Source organism: Pseudonaja textilis, chromosome Z (assembly GCF_049901715.1).
Source record: "Pseudonaja textilis isolate UNSWEBS1 chromosome Z, rPseTex1.2, whole genome shotgun sequence".
NCBI lineage: Eukaryota > Metazoa > Chordata > Lepidosauria > Squamata > Elapidae > Pseudonaja > Pseudonaja textilis.
Window position 1 is genome coordinate 868,027 of NC_142008.1, and position 27,161 is coordinate 895,187.

Consider the following 27,161-nt stretch of genomic DNA (forward strand, 5'->3'; position numbering starts at 1 on the left):
TGACCTCTGAGGTCCCTCCCCACTCTCTTATTGAGCAGGGGGTTGGACCAGATGACCTCTAAGGTCCCTTCCAACTCTGGGATTCATGTGATTCTGTTAGTCTCCTGCTTGAGCAGGCGGGGGTTGGACTAGATGACCTCCAAGATCTTATTGAGCAGGGAGTTGGACTAGAAGACTTCCCTAGACCTCCAGGCCACGTCTTCTTCTGGCAAAGGGTCTCCTGATTGGGAAAAGACTCCCATCCTGGTTCTTCTCACCCAGAAATGACCCGGAAGGAATCATACGACCACAGAGTTGGAAGGGACCTTGGAGGTCATCTAGCCCAACCCCCTGCTCAAGCAGGATTATCAGTTCTTTTAGGAAACGGCCAACCCAGGGGGGAAAAAAAAAAAGGTTGGAATGACAATTCGGCAACTCAGCAAATCAACACAGATGCTTGATGGATCCAATCCGGTGGGGCTGAACTCTTGTTGAGGTTGTCTTGAGTTGGCCAAGGGACAGGATGCAGATGCAGAGAGAAAAAATAAATCAGAAGTCCTTTTGAATGAGATATGGGAAGAATAATAAACGGGAAAAATAAACTACAATGGAACAAAATAAAAAATAATAATACAACAGCAAAAGGAATGGAATCAAATAACATTATAGTCAAATAAAATGATGGAACAAACTGAAATTATCAAATGGATTAATGGAATGAAATCATCAAATAAAATATGAATAAAGAATTGAATTAAGTGAAATTAAAAGGACATAAAAATAAATAAAATGAAGTGGAATGAAATGAAATGAAATAAATAATAAAATAAAATATAAATTAAATTAAATAATAAATAAAATAAAATAAAGTAGAATGAAGTGAAATAAAATGAAGATAATGAAACATGATAAAATGAAATAAAATTAAAATAGGAAAAGAGTAAAATAAAATAAAATGAAATAATGAAATGAAATAAAATAAAAATGTTTAAAATAAAATAAAATAAAAAATATAGTAAAACAAAATGAAGTGGAATGAAATGAAATAAAATAACAATAAAATAAAGTAAAATAAAATGAAATGAAATGGAATTAAATAAAATGAAATAATAAATAAAATAAATTAAATGAATAAATAAAATAAAATACAGCAAAATAGAATAAAATAAAATGAAAAGAAATGAAATAATGAAATAAAATAAAATATAAATTAAAATAAAATTTAAAAATAAAGTAAAATAAAAACAAAATGAAGTGGAATGAAATGAAATGAAATAATAAAATATAATAAAGTAAAATAAAATGAATAAATAAAATAAAATGCAGTAAATTAGAATAAAATAAAATAATAAAATAAAGTAAAATGAATAAAATAAAATGAAATCAATCAAATAAAATACAGAAAAATAAAATGCAAAGAAATGAAATGAAATCATGAGATAAAATAATAAAACAAAATAAAAATAAAGTAAAATAAAATAAGTAAAATCAAATCAAACAGAATTAAATGAAATCAAGTAATAAAATCAAGTAAAATGAAATAAATGATGAAATAAATAAATAAAACAAAATAAAATAAACATTTAATAAAATGCTAGATTGAGCAAAAAAACTACAAAATCAGAGAGACCCCGGTGAGTCTGCCACCTCCAGCTGGAAAGAACCTCCCCAAATTTAAAGTTAAATCCCTCACACAATGAGAAGATTCTCGGTGCAAATAGAAGGGCTGGGACAGATAATTGAAAATATTTTCTATTCCTGCCTGTTTTCTAGCATCTTTTCTCAAGGTTGAGGGCCACGCCATCCATTAACCTCAGGCAGGGCATTTCCACCACCGATAATAAAAAGAATAGGAATTTCCTGAGCCCTTGATAAGTTTTTCCTGTTTTGGAAGTCTTCAAAAATAATGGACTCCTGTCAAACTGAAAATTGAATTCATCTCCTTCTTCAACACCAAAAACTTGCAATTCTTCTTCCTTAAGAAAAAACGACATGAAATAAAATATAAAGAAAATAGAAGCCAAAGAAAACAAACCCAAATCAAATAGAATAAAATTAAAAATAAGATAAATGAAAGTTAAGAAAAAAACCAGCAATAAAATCACAGTAAAAGAAAAGCATAAAATCAAAGAGAAGCAAAATAAAACAAACTCAAATCAACTATAATAAAATAAAAATAAACATGATAAAGCAAGAAATAATCCGCATGAAATGAAATAAAAAATATCAAATAAAATAGAAGCAGAGTAAAATAAATAAAAAAATAAAATAAAATAAATATGGTCAAGATAAAAGCAACTAAAATATAAACACAATAAAATCAAATCAAATATAACGTAAAATAAAAATAAAACATAAGTTCCCCTGCTTCAGGTTTTTCCAAAGTAAAGTAAAATGAAGCAAAATAAAATAAAACAAAAAAGTATAAAATCAAATAGTGAAGGGACATGAAGTGAAATTAAAATAAATTAAATCAAAATAATCAAAATAACATAAAAGTTTGCCATTGTGGAACAAAACAGAATAAAGTAAAATAATATTAAAACAAAATGAAATGAAATAAAACAAAAAGAAATGAAATGAAAAACGTAAAATCAAATGGAACAAAACAGAATAATAAAAGTAACATCAAATTAAAATGAAATTTAATTAAAACAAAGCAGGACAAAACAAAATGAAACAAGTAAAATCAAATGGAATAAAATGAAATGAATAAAATATAATAAAATACATTATTATTAATATAATATATTATTTTTAAGTGGATCTGGCTTTCCCAGATGACCCCAGGAATATTGCAATGGTCCTAACTGTGAAAAACGGCCATAAGTCACTTTTTTCAGCACTGTGGTCATTGAGAACCATCACTAATTGAATGGTCGTAAATTGAGAACTACCTATATTACACTTCTAGTTATCCCTGATTTCTCCTGAAGGAGATGATTACTTGAAAAAATGTAAAATGAGATTTAAGATGAAGTCTAAGTCATGAACGAATTCACCTTGTGTCTCCGCACGCCAAAATTTATGACGGAGACGTTCGGCGTAGATGCATCTCATCCGGCAAGTGAATTTCCTGGACATCACGCTTAGCGAAACGAAAAAAAGAATTTATGAGGTCATTTGTAATTTTCCCCAAAAGACCTCTCTGTGAGCTATTTTAAAACTCTGAAGGTTCCCCGCCCCCCAAGATAAGATAACACAAGCTTTGTGTTTTTATCGGCTTGCATATTTTTGGTGACCACAGCAGCTCCCGTACGTCGCCATTCATTCGGAAGAAAGATAGGACATAATCAGTCATTAATTAGGAATAAATATAGTACACCATCAGTCATTCATTAGGAACAGACAAAGTTTCTTTGTGCTTCCAGGTTTTATGGTGCCAATAATTTCCCCTGATAATTTCGCTAAAGTAAGCTTGCTACATAGTCTTCGACTTACAACAATTCGTTTAGTGACTGGAGAATCATCAGCTCAAACTCTTAAGGCCAGATGATGGTGACTGGGGAAAAGTTTGTTTAAAGACAATACAGACATAGGTGTGCGAAGGAGGGACAGGCCCAAAGTCAACCAGACAGTTTTGTGCTTAATAGAAGACTAGAACTCTCCGTTGCCTGGTGATTGGCCCACGCTCATCCAGTCAACTTTCATGCCTAAGGGGGGACTAGAACTCACCGTCTCCTGGTGATTTGCCCAAAGTCACCCAGCCAGTTTTCATGCCTAAACCCAAACTAGAACTCACTGTCTCCAGGTGATTGGCCAAAATTTACTCAGATAACTTCCATGCCTAAGGTGGAACTAGAATTCCCCGTTTCCTGATGATTAACCCAAAGTCACCGAGTCAGTTTTCAGGGCTAAGGTGGGACTAGTCCTCACCGTTGCCTGATCAACAACTCAGTCACCCAATCAACTTATGTGCTTAAGATGGAATTAGAACTCACTATCTCCGGGTGATTGGCTGAAGTCATCCCACCTGTTTGCAAGCCTAAGGAGGGACTAGAACTCCCCGTCTCCTAGTGATTAGCCGAAAGTCACCCAGCCAACTGTCATGCCTAAGGCTGAACTAGAACTCACTGTCTCCTGATCACTGGAGCCTGCTCACCCAAGGAAAGTCATGGGTGAAAGTCGCTAGTTGACTTCCAGCTGGAGTCCCTCCAACACAGTCCCACTCTTGAAGCCGCTTGAGGGCCAGGGGTGGGCTCCGCAGAGATTGTGTTTCAAGAACAACCTCCTTTGACCAGCTGGCGAGCCGACCTCTCGAGAACAAAAACAGTCTTTGTAACTCTCTGGCATTCTTCACAGGGGTTGCTCGGCCGTTGCAGTGTATTTTGGAACACAGCCTGGGTGTTCTATGTGTGTGTGTGTGTGTGTGTGTGTGTGTGTTGGAAAATTGAGCCTTCAGATGTCTTGGGTGGGTCCTCTTTCTGGAAGAAAGTGACCTCGTGCGAAGGTCCATGAAATTAACTCACAGCCTCTAGCGGTGAGGTTGCGCCATCCGAAGGAAAGGATTTGACTGGGTACCTCTTATACAGTTTGGAGGGTCTCCACAACTACACAACATGATGTCAGGGGTGGGCTTCAAATAATTGAACAACCGGTTCTCTGCCAGGTTGCTGGGTGGACGTGGCCATGGTGGGTGTGGCCTGGTTGGCCTCCTGCACCACCCTGGGAGCGAAAAAGGGCCACCGGAGGGGAGGGGCTGTTTTCGCCCTTCTTGGACTCCAGAACCCGCCTGGAGGCCAGAAATGGCACCTTCCAGGACGCACAATCCCTGCACGTACCTGCGATCCAAAACGGACCTTGTGAGACTCCTGGGAAGGGAGGGGCAGGGCGGGTAGGGCCCAGGGATGGGATGGGCCAGTTCACTGAACTGGCCATAAAATTAAAGAACCGGTTGCCGGGGGCTCCCAGGTTGTGTTATTTCACACACTGAGAAGAAAGAGAGAAAGGAGGAGGCGAAGAGAAGCCACCCAACTAGGTAACATCATCAGTGTAGGGAGGGGAAGTAGAAGAGGAAGGGGGAGAACTGTGAGGTCCTATAGAAGAGGAAATTTGTAGCTCAGAGTTGAACTTTTTGGTCCGTGGTGCTTTCTAGACTAGGTGGTTTCTTTGCAAACGTTTCATCATCCAACTATGGAAGAGGAGGAGTGGGGGGAGGAGGAGGAGGAGGAGGAGGAGGAGGAGGAGGAGGAGAGAAGGAGGAGGAGGAGGAGAGAAGGAGGAGGAGGAGAGAAGGAGGAGGAGGAAGCGAAGAAGAAGAAGAAGAAGAAGAAGAAGAAGAAGAAGAAGAAGAAGAAGAAGAAGAAGAGAAGGAGGAGGAGAAGGAGGAGGAGGAGAAGAGGAGGAGGAGGAGGAAGAGGAGGAGGAGGAGGAGAGAAGGAGGAGGAGGAGGAAGAGAAGAGAAGAAGAAGAGAAGAAGAAGAAGAAGAAAGAAGAAGAAGAAGAAGAAGAAGAAGGAGGAGGAGAAGGAGGAGGAGAAGAAGAGGAGGAGGAGGAGGAGGAAGAGGAGGAGGAGGAGAGGAGGAGGAGGAGGAGGAAGAGGAGGAGGAGGAGGAGAGGAAGGAGGAGGAGGAGGAAGAGAAGAAGAAGAAGAAGAAGAAGAAGAAGAAGAAGAAGAAGAAGAAGAAGAAGAAGAAAGAAGAAGGAGAAGGAGAAGGAGAAGGAGAAGAAGAGGAGGAGGAGGAGAAGGAGGAGGAGGAGGAGGAGGAGAAGAAGAGAAGGAGGAGGAAGCGAAGAAGAAGAAGAAGAAGAAGAAGAAGAAGAAGAAGAGAGGAGGAGGAGGAGGGAAGGAGGGAGGAGGAGGAGGAGGAAGAAGAAGAGGAAGAAGAATAAGAAGAGGAGGAGGACGAGGAGGTGGAGGAGGAGGAGGAGGAGGAGGAGGAAGGAGGAGGAGGAGGAGGAGGAGGAAGAAGAAGAGGAAGAAGAAGAGGAGGAGGAGGAGGAGGGAAGGAGGAGGAGGAGGAAGAAGAAGAAGAGGAAGAAGAATAAGAGGAGGAGGAGGAGGAGGAGGAGGAGGAGGAGGAGAAGAAGAAGAAGAAGAAGAAGAAGAAGAAGAAGAAGAAGAAGAAGAAGAAGAAGAAGAAGAAGAAGAAGAAGAAGAAGAAGGTGGGGGAAGGAGGAGGAGGAGGAGGAGAAGAAGAGGAGGAGGAGAAGAAGAGGAGGAGGAGAAGGAGGAGGAGAACAGAAGGAGGAGGAGGAGAAGGAGAAGAGGAGGAGGAGGAGAAGAAGAAGAGGAGGAGGAGGAGGAGAGAAGGAGGAGGAGGAGAAGAGAAGGAGGAGGAGGAGAAGAAGTGGAGAAGGAGGGGGAGGGGGAGGAAGAGGAGAAGAAGAGGAGGAAGAGGACAAGGAGGGGGAGGAGGAGGAGAGGATTGTGGAATTCTTGCTTCTCTCTGAAATTTGTGGTCTCTTTGCAGACATTTCAAGACCCAACTAGATAACATCATCAGTGCTAGAAGGGAGAGGAGATTTACAGAGAGGAGGGAGGAAGAGGAAGAAGATGAAGTAAGAGGTCTGTCGGGTCCCTGCTGCTCTCCATGACATTTCCACAATCCCATCATTGGGGGCGGGAGCTTCTGGATTTCAGGCCACCCCCCCCACTCCTGCCTGAAGAAAAATAAAATTAAAAGTTTGATTTTTAACGTTGTGCCATTTTTTACCGTGGGCGCGAATATTTTTGGCCCGTGGTTTGCTTGGGAGGCCCTGAACTCCGAGAAGAGGTGAAGTCAAGGACAAGAACGAATGTCTAAACCATCCCAAGTGTGTCGCACAATTATTATTATTAGTATTATATTATTTTGCTCTTCAGCAAGGAATGATAAAGGCGACTTGACAGCTTTTGATGGATCTCAGAATGTTCTGGCTCCGGACGAAAATACCTTGCTGATAGATGTGGGAGTCAATTTCCTTTAAGGAAAAAAAAGATCTTCCTTTCCTTTCCTCCAGGAGATAAAAGTAAAAATATTCCTTGACGAATGAGCAGCTATAAAAAGGACTTGGGGAAAAAAATTCCATGACCTTCACACTTTTTTAAAAATGACTTTTTCCCCTCCCCCTTCAAGTGTGGAATTGTACAACTTCCCTGGACGGAGCCGTTTAAAGGGGCCATCGCTGAATTCAATGAATAACAATCATTAAATTAATAATTGCATTCATCACAATTACAACTTTTCAAATGGCTTCTTTTCAAAAGGTTCTGATTGCTTTAATTGTAGGATGTTGGGTTTCCTGCCTAGGCAGGGGGTTGGACTAGAAGACCTCCAAGGTCCCTTTCAACTCTTCTCTTCTCTTCTTTTCTCTTCTCTTCTCTTCTCTTCCCTTCCCTTCCCTTCCCTTCCCTTCCCTTCCATTCCATTCTGTATATTCTATTCTATTCTATTCTATTCTATTCTATTCTATTCTTATTCCTTATTCTGTTTTCTTATTCTATTCTATTCCATTCTATTCAATATTCTAAATATCACATATTTCATTATAATAGGGAGTCAGTTTGGTCTAATAGTTAAAGCATCTGGTTCATAAGATAGATACTGGGAGTTCTAGTCCCGCTTCAGTCATGAAAGCCGGCTGGGTGACTTTGGGCCAGCCACCAGGGAACTGGGAGTTCTAGTTCCCACCTTACGCATGCAATCCTAAGAGTTGACAATTTAACCATGAACTACATGGATTTATGATCTGTGCAACAGACCGAGATGGCATCCTCCATTTTGTGAAGGTGACAGCAGAATTCCTTCCATTTTCTCTGACTTTTTTCAACTGCAAATATCAGAACCAGTGTCCAATCATTCAGGGGCTCAGTTCCTACAACACAGTAGACCTCTAACTAACCAGCTATGGTTTTTCCCCCCCCAAGCTGCTAGGATGATCTTAACCCAAGATTGTTAGTTTGTGCTAAAATGCTAGTTTTACTAAACCAGAGCTCTCCAAACCTGGCAACTTAGAGGCTGGTGGACTTTCTTCCAGAATCCCCCAGCCGGCATGCTTTAAGAGGAGTGGACTTCAGCTCCCAGAATTCCTCAGCTGGTATACTTTAACTGGTGGAATTCTGGGACCAGCTGGGGAATTCTGGGAGTTGAAGTCCACGGGTCTTAAGTTGCCATGATTTAGAACACCAGCATTGTGGCACAAGCTAACAATCTTGGGTTACGATCGCCCAAGACGCTTGGGAAAAACACTCCAAAAAATCCCTATTTTCAAAGTTTGACCCAAAGTTCCTTTTTTTTCCCCCACTGGGAAAAAAAAAAAGTCTTATAAAAAATAGAGATTGAATGTCCTGGCCAGGTCATGCCTTGAATTCTATTTTAATGTTGATATATTAAATATATATTTTAAGCCTTCCTAACTTAAATGTATGATTCTGGAAAAGAGAAAGACATCGATCTCCTGCTAAGAACCTTAGCCAGCAAAATGGATGAAAGTGGTCCAACACAGCCACCTGCTGGCCAGATGGTGGATAAAACCATCAGAAAATACAGTCTAATACATTGCAACAGTTACTTTGGTTCCTTGTTGCACTAGGGTCTCCTGCATAAGCAGGGGGGTTGGACTAGATGACCTCCAAGGACCCTTCCAATTTTGTTACTCTATGTTTCTGGAAGGGTCTCCTGCTTGAGGAGGTGGTGGAGTAGATGGCCTTCAAGATCCCTTCCAATACTGTTATGCTATAGATCTCTAAGGGTCTCCTGCTTAAGCAGGGGGTTGGACTGGATGACCTCCATTGTCCCTTCCAATTCTGTTACTCTATGGTTTTGTCTTCCTCCTCCTCCCTTCCTCTTTTCCTCTCTCCTTCTCTTTCTCCTCCTCCTTTCTTCCCCCCTCCCTCCCTTTTCTCCTGCTCTTCCTCCTCCTCCTCCCTCCCTCCTTCCCTCTTTTACTCCTCCTCTTCTTTCTCTTCCTCCTTCTCTTCCTTCTCCTCCCAATAAACCTTCCTCCCTTCTAGCACTGATGATGTTCCCTAGTTGGGTCAGGAAATGTCTACAAGAAAGCCAGCAGTCAGAGAGCATCAAGGACCCAACATTTCTCCTTCTGCTCTTCCTCCATCTTTCTTATTTCGTCCTCTTCCTCCCTTTCTTCTCTTTCTCCTTCTCCCTTTCCCTATCTGCCTCACCTTGTCTCCTTCTCCCTCTCCTTCCCCCTCCCTTCTAACACTGATGATGTTCCCTAGTTGGGTCATGAGATGTCTGCAAGAAAACAACCAAGCACAGAAAGATCCCAGTTTCCCTCAGTGGTGGGATTCAAATAATTTAGCGGTTCCCTCTACCCAATGAGTGGCTGTGTAGGCGTGGCTGGGTGGTCATGTGACTGGGTGGGTGTGGCCAGCGCATCATTCATATCGAGGGATGCCTCGCTTCCATACCTCACCTGACTAGTCGCTGGGTGGTGGGGGGGAGGGGGCAAAGTGGGGCGTGGCGTGGCGAGTCACGCAATTCAGCCAGTTCGCCAAACTCCACAAAAATATAGGAATGCAAACCGGCAGAATCCCACCATTGATCTTCCTCCTCCTTTCTCTGGAAAATCTAATCCTCCTACCACTGATGACATTACCTAGTTGGGTCATGAGATGTCTGCAAGGAAACCATCCAGGTCAGAGGTCCCACTCCTTTCTTCCCTCTTTCCTTCTCTCCCCTTCTTCCTTCCTTCCTTCCAGCTCCAATAACATTCCCTAGTTGGGTCATGAGATGTCTGCAAGAAAACCAGCCAGCTCAAGAGGTCCCACTCACTCACTCACTCACTCCTTCCTTCCTTTTCCTTCCTTTCTTCTTTCGCTCCTTTCTTCCTTCCCTCTTTCCTTCCTCCCCTTTCCATCCTTCCTTCCTTCCAGCCCTGCTAATATTCCCTAATTAGGTCCTGAGACGTCTGCAAGAAAACCACCCAGCTCAGAGGGCACCAAGGACCCCACATTTCCATCCCAAGCTACAAAACCTTCCGTTCTACTGTCTATCATTCATGGTTTGTCCGCCAGACAAAAGTGGTGGTGGTGGGGGAAACATCTTCATCTCATTTTGTGAAGGTGATCACAAATTTTCCTTCCTTCCATTGTTATCCCCAGCGCCAGGACTCCCTTCCAGCCAGTTTTGACCAGGAAACCACCGCAAACCCTGCTTCAAAAAACCGTTCACTGGTTCGATTCCCACGAACCCGTAGGACCTTATCAAACTAACCAAGTTGACCGTGTTTCTTGGTGGAAGCTAAAAAGTGGTTAGTTTGTGAGACAATGTTGGGTCTTCTAAAGTCCGGCAGTCTCCAAAGCTGGCCGCCTTGAAAAGCTGGTAGACTTCAACTTCCAGAATTCCCCAGTCAACATGGCGGACTGAGGAATCCTGGGAGTTGAAGTCCACGATCGTTCAAATTGGCGAATTATAAAGTTTGTCATCGTGAGGCAATAAATCTTGAGTTTGTCAAAAAAACAACACCAAAATATTTTATCATTTCTTTACAATTCCACATTTGTGGACTCTCCTTGAATTTATTTTTTTTGAGGAAACCCGTTTGTCTGGGATGGTACAAGCAATCGTTTAGTGACTGTTCCGAGTTACCATGGCATTAAAAACTGGAGCTTTTGACCATTTCTCACGCTTACGACCGTTTTGCAGCCTTCCCCGGGGCCACGTGAAGGAAATGTACAGGCTTAGGCAAGCTGACATGTGTTTATGACGGTTGCAGGCGGCCTGAGCGGGAGTAACTGATCCTTCTAATCTAAAATCAGGGCTTTGGCATCAGGATTTGAACTCAGGATGCCACAAGCAGCAGCCTGAAATGTTTTTTTTTTTTTACAAAATGATTTTTGGGGCAATATTTGAAGATTATCAGATAGTAGAATGCACAGCCCAGACGTAGAATATTTCCTGAAAGTGCCATCCAAACCCCAGGTGGGAAGTCCTTGGCTTACGACAGTTCCCAGCCCAAAGCACCTCGCAGTTACACTGACTGTCTTTACCGCACTCAAGTGCTTTGCGATATACGGGGATGTTTCCCCCTCACGAAGGTGCCATTGACGTCCAATTTTAAAAATTGAAAATGAAAAAATAAAAGTGAATCCAGTCTCCCACCCACACTCCCAAAAATCTGGGTTCACTTAACAATGCGGTTCACTCAACGACCACCACACCCAAAAAGGTGAAATCAGTGCAAGTTTTCTAAGGATCCTTTGAAAGACAAGCCATGACGGGAATCGCCAGACTCGGTGATGGTCATTACCTTGAGGACTAGGTGTATGACAACAGTTGCCCGTTGTGCCTGACCCGCTTGAGTTACGACTGGAATTGGCAGACTCGAGGACGGTCGTAACTCAAAGGACTCTCTGTAGGATAGGAATTTGTGTATCCCGTCGTGCCCGGCTCACACTTTGTGTTAACTCACAATCCCTTCCCAGGCAGAAATGGAGAAAGGGGCACAAATGCAGGATGCACAACTGAAGCGTAACACAATTTTCCTGTCGTTCTTCTGCGTCAAACGTCACCTGTGCCAAAAAAACCCATAAAGACACGTGTACATATGGGGCGGGGGGGGAGAATCCTCAAAGTTACAGATGGAATACAACTGGCGGTCGTGACTTTGTGTAACACTTTCTTTGTTGTGCGTTGCGAGAAAGTTTTTCTGCTTGCGGGACCCACAATTAAAACGGCAACTTTGTCTCTGCTATTTGTTTTTAAAACTTGTTGGGGGGGGGAATAGCCCATTTTTACACACACACACACACACTTGTGCACGACGTACAAATAAAAATATTAAGGTCACATATTATTTTGGGCTAAATAATTTAAACATCTACGGTTTTAATAAGGTGTAATAAATACAATTGGGAGCAGCTTGATCGACAGCTGAAGTGTTAGAATGCTCCCTCCTTTCAGTCACAAAATTGTGGTTTTTCTGGTGTCCCCCCAAAACAAGCACATTTAACAGGATGGCAACAGGAACTCAAGCGACAAATAAAAACACCAAAACTCATCATAATCTTCCCCAAAAATAGATTTAGAAAGCAATGCCCTCCCACCCACCACCCACGTTGGCGGATTGAGGATTTCATGTCTGATGTAAAATGAATGTAAATTCATTTCTGAAGGAAGCCGGAAAAACAATCTCGATTTTTGGGGAAGAAAACACACAGAATGGAGAGTGTCACAATTTGATTCTTTTTTTTCCTCCAAAAGGTTGTCTGTTGAAAAGAGAAAAATACGGAGTTGCCTCGGTCTCGCCCGGCGCCTAGAGGAGTGCGGCGGAGAAGGAACAAAAGCTCAGTTCGGGGTCGTGAGAAAAATAAAATAGAAAATAAGGGATTTTTTTTGAGGGGACGCCCGAAAGGAATTCTGGCCGCAGGGAAGGTTGTGTGTGTGTGGAAGGGGTATCAAATTAGAATTAAATTTGTGGGTTTTTTTTTTTCTTCCTTCGCTGCAACCAGTTATGGGTAGAAAACTATTCCCACGGTAGCGAAGAAGTGGGAGAGTTTCAACGGTTTTCCGAAGACTTCAAGTGAGGTTTCCAGACGTAATCCCGGATCATGGTATAGACCACACCTGGAAGACAAAAAAATAAATATCTTACCCTGAAAGTAAGTCCTAATTTGATTTTTTTTACACGTGTGCCCAATATAAGCCCTACTAGACTAAGGTGGGGTTGGGAGGGGCAAGGTGGGAAAATACCCGAACAAAGCTGAATACCATACATGTAAGTACCCACAAAAACTTAAGAAATAGAAATAGAAATAGAAATATATATATATATATATATATGTTTGTTTTCTGAGGTTCTCGTGGGTATTTGTATGTGGATCTTTGGTTATTTGGGTTTTCTCCCGGGTAAGATTGGAAGTATCTAGGCAACGTTTCGATGAAGTCTCATTCATCATCTTCAGGCTTGTGTCTTCTGCTCTGTGCTTCTCAGAGTAATTACCCGTGTTTCCCCGAAAATAAGACAGGGCCTTATATTAATTTTTGCTCCAAAAGACGCATGGATTATTTTCCAGTTAGATCTTATTTTGGGAGAAATACGGTTCTAAATGTGTGCCTGTCTGGCGGACAATCTTAACTGGGGCTTTTGGGGGGTGGTAGGGCTTATAGCAATAGCCAGCAATAGCACCTATATACCTTTTTATAGCCCTCTCTAAGCAGTTTACAGAGTCAGCATATTGCCCCCAACAATTTGGGTCCTCATTTTACCGACCTTGGAAGGATGGAAGGCTGAAGCAACCTTGAGCCTGATGGGATTTGAACTGGCAAATTGTAGGCAGCTGGCTGCAGTAGAAGGAGCTTGCAGTACTGCACTCTAACCACTGCGCCGCAGAGGCTCATTACGAGCATCCTTTAAAAAAACATTCTAGGGCTTATTTTCCAGTTGGGTCTTATTTTCAGGGAAATGGGGAAAGCTGTGTGTTTGTGGTTCTGCCTCCAGGTGGGGCGCAACAACAGCCACCCCGCCAACTTACCGCACACAATGCTGCCCACCACAAAGCCCTGGGCAGCCATCCGCGTGTGAATGAGGTGGATGGACATTTTGGTCTCTCCTCGGTGCTTCAGCCGGTAGATGCCATAGGCGGCCAGGGAGAAAAAACCCGCCAGACCTGAGAAAGGCAGAGGAAGAACAAATCAGTGGGTCTGGGGTCCCCCGGGGTAAGGCCCACCTCGGGACGGGATGAGAGGAGGAGAATAAGGATTGTGGGGGTCCCGGGTGCTCTCTGAACTGGGTAGTTTTTCTTGCAGACCTTTCATGACCCAATTAGGTAACATCATCAGTGCTACCGTTTTCCCAAAAATATGACCTACCCTGAAAGTAAATCCTAGCATGATTTTTACACGGGTGCCCAATATAAGCCCTACCCCCCAAAATAAGCCTTAAAGATTCTGCCCACTCCAGAGTAGACAGGTAAAAATTAAGCTAGGGTGGGGATTGGGGGATGGAGCTGCCCTACTACTTACCTTTGGACAGGTGTAGCCAGGCCTCGCACACCCCTACACCTGCCTGGCCAGTCCATTTCTTCTGCAGCCGGCAAGGCCGGCAAGGCTTTCCTGAAGGCCTCCGGAGCCGATAACAAAGCTCTGGATCGATCCTATTGGCTGCAGAGGCCTTCAGGAAAGCCTTGCTGGCCACAGCAGGAAGAATTCCTGAAGGCCTCTGACAGCGATGGACGCGAGTGAGGTTAGTCAGTGGATAACATCCTACTCCCTTTTACCGTGTTTCCCCGAAAATAAGACCTGGTTCCTTTTTTGGTGGCAAAAAATATAAGACAGGGTCTTATTTTCGGGGAAACACGGTAGAAGGGAGTGGGGTTTGTGGACAGAAGATGGAAGCGGAGGAGGAAGGAGAAGAGGAGAATGACTGTGGGGTCCTTGGTATTCTCTGAGCTAGATAACATCTTCGGGGCTAGAAGGGAGTGGGTTTTGTGGAGAGGAGGGTGGAGGGAGAAAGACCACTAGACCTGGGAAAGGCAGAGGGAAACTTCAAGGGTTCAGGGCTCTCAGGTCCCAGGAATTAGATGAGGAAGGAAGGAATGAAGGAAGGAGGGAGGGAGGGAGGGAGGGAGGGAAGGGAGCAAGCAAGGAAAGGCAGAGGAAGAATTGCCAAGTGTTTAGTGTATCTGTGGTCCCACTGAGAGAGGGAAGGATGAAGGAAAGAAAGAAGGGGAGGAGGAGGAAGGAAAAAGAAAAAGTGGAAGGAATGAACAACGGAAGGGAGGAAGAAAGGAAGGGAGGTGGGGGATGAAGGGCAGGGAAGGGAAGGGGAGGAGAGTAAGAAAGAGGAAAGAAGGAAGAATTGTGGAGTCCTGGGTGCTCTCAGAGTTTGGCGGTTTCCTAGCAGGCGTTTCAGGACCCAACTAGGTAACATCATCAGTGCTGTAACTGAGTGATGTGTTCGAAGAGGAGGAGGAGGAGGGAGGAAAGGAGGGAGGAGACTGAAGAGGAAGGAAGAGGAGGGAGGAGGATTGTGGAGTCCTTGGTGCTCTCTAACCTGGGTAGTTTTCTTGCAACTGGGTAACATCACCAGCGCTACAACCGAGTGATGTGTTTTAAGAGGAGGAGGAGAATGACCCACAGACAGCCTAGGGTGTCAAACAAGCGGCTCGCAGGCCGGATGCGTCACATGTGTGCCACACTCCCCCAGCTCCACAATGCCCCCCCCCAAAAAACATCATGTAACATCAACGTAACGCGAGTTCGAGACCTGTAGCGTACAGCTTACCAAAAACAGATTTTGTGAGTCTGGTTGTCACATTTGAACCTGTAATCACACAGCCCCCTCAGCCCCACCAAGGCCTTTTGAAACACAGATAACTCCATGGGTTAGGACCTAGTCTTCGCACTTATGACCACAATCACCTTCTTGACGACACACAATCGACCATCGCAGGCTTGGCCAACTGATTCCTTGAACGACAGGGCAATTCGCTTAAGGACTCCCACCAAAAAGGAGTCTCAAAAAACCCAACCGCAAGTCACAAAATGACCATGATTGGGACTGGACCTTTTCGGGGGAGCGATCGTTAAGTCGAGGACTACTTGAGTCTCAAGATGGGCCATTGGGAGATGGGGGGAATTCTGGGAGGTGAGGTGGATTGGGGAAATTTGAACCCCCATTGGCTCAGCCCTCGAGCAATGGTCGTAAATTCCCCGAAGACGCCATTGCAGAACAAAACGGGCTCAGAGCAGCTGGCCGGCAGAAAAGAAAACTCTGAAAAGAAGCACTTACCGACGGGGACAAAGGGCATGTCCTTCGATTTGCGGAGCAATTTTGAACCCACCGTTTCGTCGTAAGTTGGGAAGACTTTCTCTGAGGGGGAGGCCATGGTTGCTGTCATCAAACAGAAACGGAGAAAAGGTTACGTTGGAGGAACTGGGGGTGGGGTGGAGAAATACAGGGGGGCCTCAACTTATGACATGGCCCGTTTAGGGACCGTTTTGAAGCAACGGGGCCACTGGTCCTCGCAAACGATGAGGGTCGTGAACGTCCTCATGGGACAGGTAAGCGGGGAAGTCCCCGGCTTATGACCGCAATGGAGCTCAAGGTTTAGGTTGGTGAGGGAGATGTTGGGGACAAGAGGTTTGCCCTATTTAACGTTTCTCACCTACGGTTGTTAAAGTGAATCACTGTATATGTACGGTACACATACACACACACACATATATATATATACACACAGAGACACAAACAAACACACACATACTGTCAGGGTTCCAATGGATGCGGTAATTAATTAATTCATATACATATATACACACACAAATACACACACTGATATTTATATACACGTATTCATATGCACACACACTATACACATACATACATTATATACAAAAACACACATTATATACATACACACATTATACACACACACATATACAAATACATACATAGGTATATTAATATATTACTATATTCATTTGTCCAGAGTCACCCCAGACACCGAAATAGACAGTATATCAATTTAATAAATATAAATTTAATTACATATAATCAAATTGGAAGGGGCCTTGGAGGTCATCTATTCCAAACTCCCCTATTCAAACAGGAGATCCTTACAGAGTGATAGAACAAGATTTGGAAGGGACCTTGGGGGTCTTCTAGTCCAACTACCTATCAAACAGGAGACCCTTACAGAATCATAGAATAATGGAGGACCTCAGAGGTCATCTAGCTCAACCCCCTGCTCAAGCAGGAGATCCTAACAGAATCGAGTGGGAAGACACTTTGGAGGTGATCTAGTCCAGGGGTCCCCAACCATCGGGCCGCAGACTGGTACCGATCCGTGGAACATTTTCTACCGGACCACCGGTTTGCTGGGCGCCGCCATCTTGTTTCGATGAGAAAGTGCTTCCGGGTGAGCTCTTCCGGTTGGAAAGCGGCGTTTGGGTCCTGAAGGAATCCTCGTGCCTTAGTTTCATCGAAGGTGGGGGCTTCGAACGAAACTAAGGCGCGAGGATTCTTTCAGCACCCAAGGCAAGGTGAGCCGAGCGACCGTCCTGAAGCGAAGCCCATCGACACAGGTACAAAGGAGGAGTTGAAGGTGGCGGGGAGAAGCGGGGGACGGCTGGCTGGCCGGTTGCTCGGCTCGCCTTGCCTTGCCTTGGTCGTGCGTGCTGATGCCGGTACCGGTCCGTGGATCATTTTGTATCGGTCCGCAAAAAACGAGTAATCGTGAAACTGGTCCCTGGTACAAAAAAGGTTGGGGACCCCTGTTCTAAGGGAATCAAAAAAGGAACTGGAGAACCAGGAAGCTTCTTATGGAAGAGAGATGGGGCAAGAGTAGATATTTTAGAAACTAAGGAGAAGTAATAATAAGAGCTGAAATGAGAACTAGAACGACAGTATTCCTAAGTATACTTAAATAATACAGTGATGGCATAAAAATAATATATTCAATCATGGATTAAATAAATAATGAACAATTATCATTCAGTATGAATATGTATTATGCTAAATATAACAAACTTGATAAAAAATACCTTATTTGTATTAAAAATGTATGACAGGCAGACTATGGTGATTGACATAAAAAATGGAAATATCGAATAAATAATGAAAAAAATCAAAAAAGCGAAATATCAAATAATGGATTATAAACTGAACAAGCAAATCATGGGAGATTTTAATTTAACATACATATTAGAATTATGTAAGCTTGCTAAATGTAATAAATATGACTAATAATAGTCTATTTGTATTAAAAGGTATGATACTTAGAATAGCGGCTTGGCACAAAAATGACACATTGAAATACTGAATAACCAAATAATGAAAGATTATGAGTTGAACAAGCAAATAATGGAAGATTTCAATTGAACAAAAATGTTTGCATTATTATAATTATGTAAGTTTGCTAAATGTAATAAATATGATTACTAATAGTCTATTTGCATTAAAAGGTATGATACTTAGAATAGGGAGTTTGGCATAAAAATGAGACATTGAAATACTGACTAGCTAAAAAAGTGAAAGATTATAATTTAACAATATGATTGCTAGAATTATATAAGCATGTTAAAGGGAACAAATATGATTAACACTATTTTATTTGTAGCAAAATATATGACACTCTGGCGCCACCCTGTTCATGCACTGATATTTTTGTAACAAATAAAACATAAGACTTTGATGATGATGATGATGATGATGATGATGATGATGATGATGATGAATTTCCTGGTCTCAAATTTGTTGGTCTTTATTTCCCGGCAACATTTCTGGCCCACAATTTCATCAGATTCTCTCCCCGCCGGTTATGAGCAAAAGGGCCATTGCATCATTGTGTAAAAAAATGTTCCAGGAAATCCCTCGTGTTTATGGCTCATGTGATTTTTCACCTCTTTTGCAAAGTTGATTTTGCAAACTTCTGAAAAAAAAAAAATTCACCTTGCCAACATCCTTGACCTGATTCCATTTTTTTTCCCCCCATCCAAAATCCCAACCCAGGAATTCCTTGGAAAGGAGAAAGACAAGGAATTATTTTTTTTTTTTAAAAAAAAGGACTTTAATTGAACTAAGCTAGAAATAAAGAGAAATTTTCCAAACGAGGATGGTTAACCGGTGGAATGGCTTGCCACAAGGACATGTGGGTTTTCCAACACGGTAGGGAGCTTTTTATAAGGAAAGACTGGGCAGCCAATTTGTCTGAAAGAGTAGAGGGTGGGGCAGGGGTTGGACTAGACGACCTCCACGGTCACCTCCAACTTTCTGATTCTGTAAGGATGTTCTGTTTGAGCAGGGGGCTGGACTAGATGACCTCTAAGGTCCTTTCCAACTCTTGTTATTCCATGATTCTGTAAGGCTCTCCGGCTCGAGCAGGGGGCTGGACTAGATGACCTCTAAGGTCCCTTCCATCTCTATTAACCTGTAAGGCTCTCCTGCTTGAGCAGTGGGCTGGACTAGATGACTCCCAAAGTCCCTTCCAACCCTGTTATTCTGAAGCACTCCCCAGCTATTTGGGTGTCGATTTCAGGAAATCCTCCTCTTATGATCACAACTGACATCCAATTGCTATCCCTAAGTGAGGCAGTTCTGTAAGTGGATTTTGCCCCGTTTTATGACTTTTCCTGGTCCCGGTGTTCAGGGGATCGCTGCTGTTGTTAAATAAGCCCCGGGGAGGCCTCAATATAGCCGCCGTGGAGCCCTGACATCGCTAAGTGAGACTTTTGTGCAGTGACTTTTCGTCTTACTGTACGACTTTCCCGGTCGCAGTCAATTCAGGAAAATGTCCTGCCATCGTTAAGTGAGTAACCCAGGGCCGTTGTCACTCCAAACGGTCACTAAATGAACCATCGTAAGTCGAGGACTACCCGTACAAGAAGTGGCCTTCCAGACCCTGAAAATCCATCTAGGCTTCGCCAGGCCCAAACTGGACGAAAAGGAGATAGAATGTTCCAGCGCCGAAAAGTTTTGTTTTGAAAAATCACAACTTACCTCTTCACAATTTTTTGGGGGGGAAAGAAGGGTGGAAGCCTTGTGTTTCCAGCAGATTGACAGCTGTCAATATCCAGAAAGTGATTTACAATTGCACCTTGCCGTATTTTGCAAGGCAATGAACAATGCTTTCAATTGTAATATAATTTGACCAGTGGCCTTATCAGTTTAGAAGGGTGGCATATATATCATTGTATTGATTAAATTTAATTTACACACAAACACAATATAATTTAAATTTATACAAATATGTATACATGCACTCAAATACAAATACAGAGTTTAAATTTATACATTTATAAATGTATACTTACACACACACATCATGTACTGATTTATTAAATTTTAATTTTGTATATATAATGTACCAGTTTATGAAATTTTATACATATAATATATTGATTAATTATATACAGAATATATTGACCTGGTAAATTATAGTGTACTGACTTATGAAATTTAAATTATGTAATGTATTGATGACTTATCAAATTTTAATATAGATATAATTTAATATAGATATAATGGACTGATTTCTTAAATTTATATAATGTATTGATTTACTAAACTTCAGTTATATATACAATGCATTGATCTATGAAATTTAACATACATGTATTGAACCATAAAATTTAAATTATACATATATTGAACTATGAAATTTCACTTTTACATATATTGAACTTAGGAAATTTAAATTATATATATATATATAAAATATATTAATCTAGTAAATTATATAGTGTATTGATTTATGAAATTTAAAATAATAATGTACTGCTTTCTTAAATTTAAGTTTTATCCATATCATGTATCGATTTATTAAACTTCAATTATATGTATAATGTACTGATCTATGAAATTTCAATTGTACATATAATGGGTACAATTATATTTATATTCAATCTCCTATAGGTGTATAATGTATTGATCTATTAAAGTATACATCCTGTGTCATTTTATTAAATGTAAATTATATACACGCAAGCCTTCTTAGAGCTGAAGCGACTCTGGAAAGCTTAGAGGAAACATATTCTTTTGATTATATATTTTTTGATTATATAAAATACTATCTATCTTTATCATACTTTATATAATCAAATGAACTAAAATTACGATTTTCTTTAGGAAATTACACCACCCATCTCATTTAGTAACCCTAAATTTTATATATTATATATTCACATATATTATGCACACACACACACATATATATTAATAAGCCATAAAATGTGATACAACATACAATTATTAAACAACCCTATCCATATAATAATATAATATAATATAATAATATAATAAATATAATATAATATAATATAATATAATATAATTAATATAATATAATATAATATAATATAATATAATATAATATAATAATATAATATAATAATATAATATAATATAATATAATATGAGATTAACAGAATATAAAAAGCCCAGGATGCCACGAGAGGGACGGGGGAAGGTAACCCTAACCCGTGGACATGCGGCCGGGGATGATGGGCACCGTATGCTCCCCGCGGCGGCAAGGTTGGGGATGATGGGGAAGGTCAGTCCACTTTTCCCACAGGCAACCGGGGAACAGCGGGAAAGCTCCCCTCCAGGCCACCGGGGTCACCTGCCCCCTCCCCTCCCCCGGACTCACCTCAGAATATCTCCGGTCTTCCGGTCTCACTCGCCGGCCGGCTTCTAATCGACGATTAAGTGAGGCGAAGGCCTGGAGTCTTTCACCGCCCCGGAAAAATGACGCACTTCCGCCCCCGTGTCCCGCCCTTTTCGGGAAGTGTCTCGCGTTCGTCCTTGAGGGCCTTTGAAGGTTGCCAACTTTCCCAAGAAAGCCTCCGGTCTTTCGCGGCCCCGCCTCCTTAACGTCACAGCCGCCGCTTGCCCAATCGGAGGGCCTCTTTCGCTGCCATGGTGACGCGGTTACCAAAATGGAATGTGAGGAGAGTTGAGGCCCTGATATATTTTTTTTCCTGCGCTTTATTGTTGGTTATTTGGTTTGTTTTCCCGCGCTTTTTGTGTGTGTGGGGCGGGTTCACACGACGCGAATCGAGAGTTCGTTGACCCGAGTTCTCCCGCCACCTTTGGACCCGGGCAAAAAGTGGCGGGGGGAAAAACTCAGAGGGAGGACGGAAATTCAGCCTCCTTCGTGTTTGTGGAGGGGACTTGATTGTGTGGATGCGACGTTTGCGCTTAATGCGTGTAGTGGGCAGACCCAAAAACAGGTTCAGGGCCCGTTGCTGCATTTGTGAATGCCTCAGAAGGAGGGAGAGAAAAAAAGTTGACTAGAGGAAAAACAACCCTCTTATTTATTTTTAATTTCTTTATTTAAAACCTTTCTAGGGCCTGCGAGGCGAGTGTACAAGCTGCCTCTTGAGACCTGGATTCACTTAACGACGGCCCCAGAAAGAAAAGATCTGGTCATGGATGGCCCACTTAACGACTGTCATGACATACAACCGGGTTATAAATTGGGGACTGCCTTGGTATCTTTTGGAGGGGGGGAACCCTGACTTGCTGGGTGAAATCCAAATAGAGGCAGTCCTCGGCTTACGAGCATTAATTTAGCGACCATTCAGAGTGACGGCACCGAAAAAAGTGGCTTGGGATCGTATTTCACACTTAATGACGGTTGGATCATTCCCTGTGGTTGACTGATTCATATTTATGATGGTCGCAGTGTCCTGGGGATCCCCTTTTGGCGACCTTCTGACAAGCAAAATCAATGGGGAAACTGACTTTACTTAATGAATGTGGGACTCACTTAACAACCGCAGGAATTCACTTAATGACAGTCGCAAGAAAGATGGACAAAGGGGGCGAAACCCACTGAACAAATGTCTAACCTTTATTGTCAATGCACAACGTGGTACAATGAGATTGGCTGAGCCCATGTCTCGCTTAGCGATGGATGTTTGGAACTCAGTTGTGGTCGTAAAGTCGAGGACTATCTGTAGATGAAGCCGCCTGAAGGTGCGCTGTTGCTTTCTCCTGGACAGGCAGTCCTCGACTTAACGACCATCATTCAGACCAGAGTCCTGGGGTCATATAAATTCAGATTAACAGACTTGGAAGAGATCTTGTAGGTCATCTAGTCCAACCCCCTTTTCTGATCTTCTGACCACTCCTTGGCTTACAGCCAGTTGAGCCAGTTGTGCCCCCAAATGTCCGTTGCTAAGCAAGATGTTTGCAAAGGGAGCTTTGCCCTGCTGTATGACTTTCTTGCCACATTTTGGAAGGGAATCGCGGCCGTTGTTCAGTGAGTCATGTGGTCGTTAAGTGAATCTGGCTTCCTGCAGGTCGGAAGGTCGCCAGAGGGGGATCACATGACCCACCAGGGATATCGCAACCTGTCATATATATGAATCAGTTTCTGAGCGTCTGAAATTTGATCATGACACCATGGGGATGCTTGTGTGAGGAATGGCCATAAATCAGGGGCGTTGACACTTGTCACTAAAATGACCTGTTGTAGATTGAGGACTTACTGTAAAATCAATGGGGAAACCAGATTCACTTAACGACTCTGTTACCAACTTCAGAGAGGGGACCAGGTGGGGCAAAATTCATTTAACAACTGTCTTGCTTGGCAACATAAATTTTGGGCTCAACTTGGTCTTCTGTTTAGGATTACTTCAATCCATCAAAAGAGAGCTGGAAGGGACCTTGGAGGTCATCTAGTCCAACACCTGCTCTAGCAAGAGACCTGTATAGAATTATAGAATGACAGAGTTGGAAGGGACCTTGGAGGTCATCTAGTCAAGCAGGAGATTCTATATACCATTTCAGACAGATGGATAACCAGCCTCTTCTTCGATACACGCACACGCGCACACGCAGGGATGAATAAATAGAATAAATAGAAATATTTGGGAGGCGCCCGGTGGGACTTATCAGCATCTTGCTGCCGATTCATTTAGAAAATGGCGGAGGATCCTGGTTAAGACAAACTGGAGGCTGGATGAAGGTTAAAGGAAGTGGGTTTTCCCCCCCCCCCACCATCCTTTCAACAGTCAAACTTAGCTTATTTTCTTGAAACAAGAACATGCACACAAAAACCAGAATTATTTCTGCTTTGCATGCAAGGACTCTCTTGCTCTGCTTTTTCCAACCTGGCTGGCTGCCATATACCATTCAGCATTTCTTGTTTAATTCTCTTCCAATTTTTTCTGCTTTGGCTCCCTAATTTTTATTTCTTTTTTCTGCTTTAGCTCCTGATGTTCATTTCTTGTTTTTAATTCTCTTCCATTTTTTTCTCCTTTGGCTCACATTTCTTTTTAAATTTTCTTTCCATTTTTTTCTGCTTTGACTCCCGGTGTTCATTTCTTGTTTTTAATCCTCTGCCATTTTTTTTCTGCTTTAGCTCCCAGTTTTCATGACCCTTTAATTTTTCCGCTTTGGATCACCATTTTTTTGAAGTCTTTTTTTTTTTGAAGTCTTGGAGAGGCCTGGATGTTCTTTCTTTCTTTCTTTTTCTTTATTCCAGCCAAGAGTTACACAACGCGGCAAAGCGATGACTAAAGCAATTGTGCGTCTCCACACTTACAGTATTGGTGTGGCTGGTTACATATTGACCTGAATGTTTCCCAAGAATTGTCTCTGTTCCAGATACTCAGAACAAGCAGGTTGCCTGCTTTTACGTAACAGTGTAATCACGAGTTTTTGCATTTGCACATACTTGTTCCTGGATGACTCAACCCTTTTTAAAATACTCGACTTACGACCACTTTGGGCTTCAAAAACTTTCTGCCTTGTTGCTCGGTGAGCGTGGCCAGGGTGGGAGTGGCCTAGTCGACCTCCTGCACCACGGCGGGCGGGGCGTTTTTGCCCTCCCCGTGCTCCAGAGGCTTTCCTTGAGCTTCCAGGAGGCCCAAAACAGCCTTCCCGGGCACCGGAGGCCCTCTGGAGCTCGTTTCTGGCCTTCTGGAGCCTCCCAGAGGCCCGTTTTTCACCCTCCCTGAGCCGCTGTGCGGGCCTCGCACTTACCCAGCATTTATTTTTTATTTTATTTGTCAATTGTTTACAAGATAATAGGTATAAGTATACACATAGTTATGAATACATGAAATGGGTACATATAAGAAAAATAAAAGAAACAATAGCACAGGGACGGTAGGCACGTTGGTGCGCTTATGCACGCCCCCTACAGACCTCTTAGGAAAGGGGTGAGGTCAATAGTAGACCATCTAAGGATAAAGTTTTTGGGGTTTGGGGAAGAAACTACAGAGTCGGGTAGAATATTCCAGACATTGACCACTCTTTTGCTGAAGTCGTATTTTCTGCAGTCGAGTTTGGTGTGGTTAACCTTGAGTTTGTATCTGTTGTGTGCTCTTGTGTTGTTATGGTTGAAGCTGAAGTATTCATTGACAGGTAGGACATTGCAATGTATGATTTTATATACTATATTTAGATCGGACAGGAGGCAGCATAGTTGTAGGTTTTCTAGGTCTAGAGTTTCAAGTCTGGTGGCATAAGGTATTCTGCAATGAGTAGAGGAGCGGAGAACTCTTGTGAAATATTTCTGGACTTTTTCAATTGTGTTAATATCAGATACATGATATGGGTTCCAGACTGATGAGCTGTATTCAAGTATAGGTCTAGCAAATGTTTTGTATGCTCTAGTTAGTAGTGTGATATTACCAGAGAAAAAGCTACGTAGGATTAGGTTAACAACTCTTAATGCCTTTTTGGCTATGTAGTTACAGTGGGCTCTAGCACTTAGATCATTAGAGGTGAGTATTCCAAGGTCCTTTACAGAGCTTGGATCATCAACAAGATCTTGACTATTCAGCCTGTATTTTATTTTCTGATTTTTTTTGCCGGTATGTAAGACAGAGCATTTATTTGTTGAGATTTGAAGTTGCCATTTGTTTGACCATTCTGATACATAGTCAAGATCTTTTTGAAGGGTAGCAGTATTGTCTGTGGTATTGAACAGCTTTACATCATCAGCGAAAAGAACGCAGTTGCTCTTAAGGTCATTTATGTAGAGTATGAAGAAAGTCGGTCCTAAAACACTGCCTTGGGGGACACCACTATTGACAGGTACAGAATTTGATAGGACGCTCCCAATTTTGACCATTTGTTGTCTGCATTCAAAAACAGCCGCCTGGAGATTCCGGGGAGGGAGCGGTGGGGCCAGCCAGGGGTGGGATTTGCCAGTTCCCCGAACCGGTCCTTAAAAATGATAAAATTAGCTACCGGTTCACTTGAACCGGGGCAAACCAGTAGCAGCCCCACCCATTTACGATCACAATTGAGCCCCAATTTTATGTTGCTAAGTGAAGCAGGTTTTTATTTATTTATTTATTGAACTTATATTGCTGCCTATTCGCCCATGGCGAATCGAGGCGGCTTACAGATTGTAAAACCAATGTTAGTTGCACGGTCGTTAAATGAATCCAGCTTCCCCACCCCCGCCATTGACTTTGCTTGACGGAAGATCGCAAAAGCGAATCGCGCAACACCCCAGGGGGAGCCTGCAACCTTTGTAAACATGAGTCGGTGGCAGAGTGTGTGAATTTCAGTCATGGGACTGTGAGAAGTCCATGACGGTCATTAAGTGTGAAAAAATGGTTAGGGCTGTTGTAACTTTGAACGGCCAGTAAACGAAGTGTGGTCAGTCGAGAACGACCTGAAATTGTTGTTTAGTGGCCGTTTGAAGTTCCAATGGCCCTGAACAAAGTGACTTATGACTGTACTTCACACTTACGATCATTGCCGCATCCCTTGATTAAGTGATCGGAATTCAGACGTTCGGTAACTGACTCATATATACGGCGGTCGCAGTGTTCCGGGGGGGGTGTCACGTAATCCCCTTTCGCGGCCTAATGACAGGCAATCAATGGGGAAGCCATACTCACTTAACAACCGTTGTAACTCACTTAACAACTGCAGGGATTCACTTAACCCCGGTGGCAAGGAAGGTCGTAAAATAGGCAAAGACTCACTTAACAGTCTCACTTAGCAACAGAGATTTGGAGTGCAATTTTGGTCGCAAGTCAAGGACTACCTGTAATACATATGCCACATTCAGGAAAGTTACCAATCCATCTCTTTCTCCCTCTACCTCATCTTTCTTTTAGCTACATGCAGTCTTCGACTTACGACCTCAATAGGGATCTGAATTTTGGCTGCTAGGCAAGTCGGTCATTGTGCAAGTCATTTCCTGTGACAAGGTCTTGACTTACGACACCCCAATTTCTGTTGCTAAGCGAGACCCTGGCTCGGCACATTTTGCTTCCTTTTACGACACGCCTTGCCGCCATGGTTATGTGAATCACCATAGTAAAATGGTTGTTAAAACTGAATCTGGCGTCCCCGTTGTCTTTGCCATCCAGAAGGTTGCAAAAAAGGGACCACCAGTGCCAAGGTCATAAATATGAGACAGCTGCCAAGCGGTCCAATTTTGATCAAGGTGACCCTTTGAAGACATGGCTGTAAGTGTGAATTGGATGGCAAGTTACTTTATTTGTGCCGTTGGATGCTGGAACCGGTGGTGGGCTCAGAGGTGAAATGGTGAAGAGGTGAAAAAAAATGCTATTGGTTCAGGCTGACAGATGAGTCTGTCATCTGCACCTCTATAACCGTCTAGTTTGGCTCTGCAACCCAACAAGACAGACACAGACTTCAGCAAGTCATTAGGACCATAGGCAAAAACAATTACTACCAACCTGCCTTTCATCGAGGACCTGTATATTGCAGGAGTATGGGCGGGGGTGAACTAGATGACCTACAAGGTCCCTTCCAACTCGGATTATCTGTTATCTGAGTCAAAAGGAGGGCTGTGAAAA

General features: G+C 42.7%; 1 protein-coding gene across 1 annotated transcript; it reads right to left on the reverse strand.

The window, feature by feature from the left end:
• Positions 1-11,730: 11,730 nt before the first annotated feature.
• On the reverse strand, positions 11,731-21,235 carry HIGD1A (HIG1 hypoxia inducible domain family member 1A). The gene is made up of 4 exons (XM_026722584.2): positions 21,011-21,235; positions 15,655-15,756; positions 13,397-13,531; positions 11,731-12,488 (listed from the first exon to the last, which is right to left on the reverse strand). The coding sequence occupies exons 2-4, from the start codon at positions 15,749-15,751 to the stop codon at positions 12,421-12,423; spliced, it is 300 nt and encodes a 99-aa protein (XP_026578369.1). The 5' UTR covers positions 15,752-15,756; positions 21,011-21,235; the 3' UTR covers positions 11,731-12,420.
• Between the last annotated feature and the right edge of the window lie 5,926 nt (positions 21,236-27,161).

What these genes read in the sequence shown, in the direction of transcription:
- HIGD1A (XM_026722584.2), bottom strand. Translation starts at nt 15,751, where the DNA reads ATGGCCTCCCCCTCAGAGAAAGTCTTCCCAACTTACGACGAAACGGTG. An exon ending in CATGCCCTTTGTCCCCGTCG is followed by an intron (nt 13,532 to 15,654) that starts GTAAGTGCTTCT and finishes TGCCTTTCTCAG; the next exon opens with GTCTGGCGGGTTTTTTCTCC. An exon ending in GGTGGGCAGCATTGTGTGCG is followed by an intron (nt 12,489 to 13,396) that starts GTAAGTTGGCGG and finishes TTTGTCTTCCAG; the next exon opens with GTGTGGTCTATACCATGATC.